The sequence below is a fragment of the Primulina huaijiensis genome, chromosome 16, assembly GCF_012295235.1.
Source record: "Primulina huaijiensis isolate GDHJ02 chromosome 16, ASM1229523v2, whole genome shotgun sequence".
Lineage (NCBI taxonomy): Eukaryota > Viridiplantae > Streptophyta > Magnoliopsida > Lamiales > Gesneriaceae > Primulina > Primulina huaijiensis.
The window spans coordinates 4,386,259-4,390,440 of NC_133321.1; the positions used below are offsets into that span (position 1 = coordinate 4,386,259).

The 4,182-nt window shown below is 32.4% G+C and overlaps 1 protein-coding gene across 1 annotated transcript; it reads left to right on the top strand.

The window, feature by feature from the left end:
* The first annotated feature begins 488 nt into the window (after positions 1 to 488).
* LOC140960960 (uncharacterized) lies at positions 489 to 2,137 on the top strand. The gene is made up of 5 exons (XM_073419288.1): positions 489 to 761; positions 896 to 1,044; positions 1,134 to 1,302; positions 1,389 to 1,658; positions 1,736 to 2,137. Exons 1-5 carry the CDS (start codon positions 489 to 491, stop codon positions 1,994 to 1,996), a joined length of 1,122 nt encoding a protein of 373 aa, XP_073275389.1. The 3' UTR covers positions 1,997 to 2,137.
* Positions 2,138 to 4,182: the final 2,045 nt, after the last annotated feature.

Sequence of the window (4,182 nt, forward strand, 5' to 3'; positions counted from 1 at the left end):
AGACAGTCCTAGTTTTAGGAGTAAGGCGTGGTTTAAATGTTTACCCTCGGTTGTTTTGTTGGGGGAAAAGCAAGATCCCACTAAATGCAGCTGGCACTGAAACATTGTTGAAACGCATAGATTCAACTCAGGTACTTATAATTATTTTAGTTTATTTATCTAGTTGTGCAAAATTAATGTTTAGTTGATTGACGGTTGTATTTATTTTTATTTGTGAATAGGTTCTGTCGATACATCCATTTTGTGAGGAGGAGAAGTTGTTAGTGGACATGAATCTTGTTTTAAACCAAGAAACAAATAGATCTGAAGTAAAACGTTTTGAGAAACTTGTCATGAAACAAATGAATGATTTAAAGATACTGAGAAAGAGATGTGCTTAATTAGAGGGTGAAAAGGTTCGACGTAGAATGAAGGGAAAAAGGTCTGTGGCGGATAAACGTGACAATGTTGTTGAATCTGAGGAAAAGATTGATAAAACAGAAGAGAAGATGACTTTTGAGTCACCACATGATGGTGATTTTGTTGACGTAGTGGTAAATGCAGTTGTTTCTGATTTGGCTAAAGAAAAGAAAGAGGTAGATGAATCTCATTCTTTGAATGAGACGGTTGATGAGAGCATTGGTGGTAGTTTTGTTGCTACTTCTGAAGTGGAGAAGAAAACTATTTCTCAATCTTCAATTGCGGATCATGTGAGGGCTAGGGATGATCGTGTGACTCCACCTAGCTCAACACCAAGACGTAAGAGAAAGGTGACAAAACAGGTAAATGAAGTGTCAATTATTTCCAAATCGATTGTATTAAGTTTAATTTATTTTTTCTGTTTTTTAGTACTATTGTTGTTATTGATGTTTGGATTTTCTGTTATATTGCTGAATATATCGCCGCTTTTGGACAGGAAGTTATAGACGTTGAGAAGAAAGACAATACTCCTGGCAAGGTTGCCATGGATGAGTTTCAAGTTAGATCAGATTTCTGTGGACATGAAGAAGCTGATGATGAAGAGAGAAAATTGGTGACAAAATTTCTTGCTAGAAAAGAATTGGAGTACGTTGATCTTCCGTATGTTTCTTCTTCTTATTTTCGTAATAATGTGTCCTAATTTTTTTAATGAAATTGAATTTTCTATTTTGTAGTGTTGTCGTTTGGCAAGATACGGTTATGAGTTTAAGTGGACCGATATTATGTCATTTCCTTTTTGGTGATCCTGTTGAGGCTGAGATAATTAATGTTTACATGAGAATTATGCAAAAGCAAAGTTTGCAGCATGGATTTGAGATTTATTGCATGGACACAATGGTGCAGGTTCGTAGCAGTCCGAGTTTTGCGTTTTTTTTGTTTTCGTTTTACTATATTAAGATAAATGAGTATATATGTTCTTGAATGTGTAGAAAGAAGTCCTTACGAAATTTGAACAACATGGGAAAAGATCGATGGTACATCGGGATGATTATGGAGCTTTTCTTTCACTGATGACATCTTTCACGATGGCTAGACTGCAGGAACTGACTGGAGAATTATTTAGAAGATGCAGATACATCATTTTCCCTATGAATGACATGTGGCATTGGTTTTTGTTGGTTTACAAAAGAGATGAATGGATATTTAAACTGTGGAACTCCATGCATGATCCATTCTCAGTTGGGAAAGCCAAAGTTTATGTAAGTTTACTTTGAAATGTTCAAAGATTATGTAAATACAAATTAAGATTAAATTTTGAAAGTATTGTTTGTTGCAGACAAAGTTTTTGGCTGGTTCCATACGTCACTTATGGGGATTCGACCTTGTAAGTGAGCCAGTGTTAAGAAAACCTTGTCGTCAACAAGGTGCAACCCTCGATTGTGGCGTCTATGCATGCATGTGGTTGGAGTGTCTAGCCCGTGACACAGATGAGATTTGGAGCTATGCACAGGATGTGAAGATGGACACTTATCGAGCATGTTTGGCAGCCACAATATTATCTGATGAAAATGGATTGTTGAAAAACAAGTTTGAGTAATTAATTACTCCTCACTATTCTGATGGTTAAGAAGTTACAGTAGTACTGGAGTTTGAACATTTCAAGTCTATATTTAATTGTTGGTTTAAATTATGTAATGAAGACACACCAATTGATTATTATCGTGTTTGTGTTAGCTGTTACGCACTTCAATATCTATTTCTGTTAAAATTTATTTGTTTTTGGGAAAGTTTGGTGTATCATTTGTTCACTTTTCAGAGTTTGGTTTACGTGGTGTTTTAAATGGTACATATCAATTTAGAAGAGAAAATTGAGTACAAAAATTGCTTTATTGGGTATATTATGTGTAACTATGAGTACAAATGTTAAATAATCGAGTATATCTAACTAATCTAATATTTAGTCATACATTAGTAAACACACAATAGTATTTAACTAATCTAGGACAATGTACACACAAATTGAGCACAATATACACATGAATTGATTACAATGTACATATATATTGAGTACAATGTACGCTTAAATTGAGTACAATGAACACATGAATCGAGTACAATGACTTGTCAATCCAGCACAACGTAGAGTAGTTCATCTATTCATGCTAGGATCACCAAGTCATTATCCGATGAAGTTGTTATTATGTAAATTTTGAAGACCATAAGATGTCTGATTGAGTATATATATTAAATAATATAGCACAATTCACAATAAATCGGGTATACATGTGTTAAAATCAGGTATACATGTACATAAATCGAGTACTCAGATTGAATATGTATAAAATTCATGAAATTTACATATAACATGAATTTTAGTACTCGATTAATGTACATGTATACCCGATTTTAACACATGTATACCCGATTTATTGTGTAATGTACCTCATAACATATGATATGTACTTTCATCAAAATATAGATGAATATGTTGGATTTACCTTGAAAATAACCTATGTCCACCCGGAAAACACAGCAAGAAGAGAAGTGATCTTGTACGCTTTAGAAGTTGTTGTACAACACATCAAGTGATGGTACTATAAAATGATATACATCCTTCTACTTTACTTGGTGAAGTATTGTATCTCATATGCATTCGTTATTATGTAAATTTCGAAGACCATAAGATGTCTGATTGAGTATATATATTAAATAATAGAGCACAATTCACAATAAATCAGGTATAAATGTTTTAAAATCAGGTATACATGTACATAAATCGAGTACTCAAATTGAAGATGTATAAAATTCATGAAATTTACATATAACATGAATTTTAGTACTCGATTAATGTACATGTATATCTGATTTTAACACATGTATATCCGATTTATTGTGTAATGTACCTCATAACATATGATATGTACTTTCATCAAAATATAAATGAATATGTTGGATTTATCTTGAAAATAACCTATGTCCACCCGGAAAATACAGCAAGAAGAGAAGTGATCTTGTACGCTTTAGAAGTTCTTGTACAACACATCAAGTGATGGTATTATAAAATGATATCCATCCTTCTACTTTAATTGGTGAAGTATTGTAACTCATATGTATTCGTTATTATGTCAATTTCGAAGACCATAAGATGTCTGATTAAGTATATATATTAAATAATAGAGCACAATTCACAATAAATCGGGTATACATGTGTTAAAATCAGGTATACATGTACATAAATCGAGTACTCAAATTGAAGATGTATAAAATTCATGAAATTGACATATAACATGAATTTTAGTACTAGATTAATGTACATGTATACCTGATTTTAACACATGTATACCCGATTTATTGTGTAATGTACCTCATAACGTATGATATGTACTTTCATCAAAATATAGATGAATATGTTGGATTTACCTTGAAAATAACCTATGTCCACCGGAAAAACATAGCAAGAAGAGAAGTGATCTTTGTACGCTTTAGAAGTTCTCGTACAACACATCAAGTGATGGTACTATAAAATGATATTCATCCTTCTACTTTACTTGGTGAAGTATTGTATCTCATATGTATTCGTTATTATGTCAATTTCGAAGACCATAAGATATCTGATTGAGTATATATATTAAATAATAGAGCACAATTCACAATAAATCGGGTATACATGTGTTAAAATCAGGTATACATGTACATAAATCGAGTTCTCAATCGGATAATGACTTGGTGATCCTAGGCAATAAGAGATGAACTACTATACGTTGTGCTGGATTGAGAAGTCAT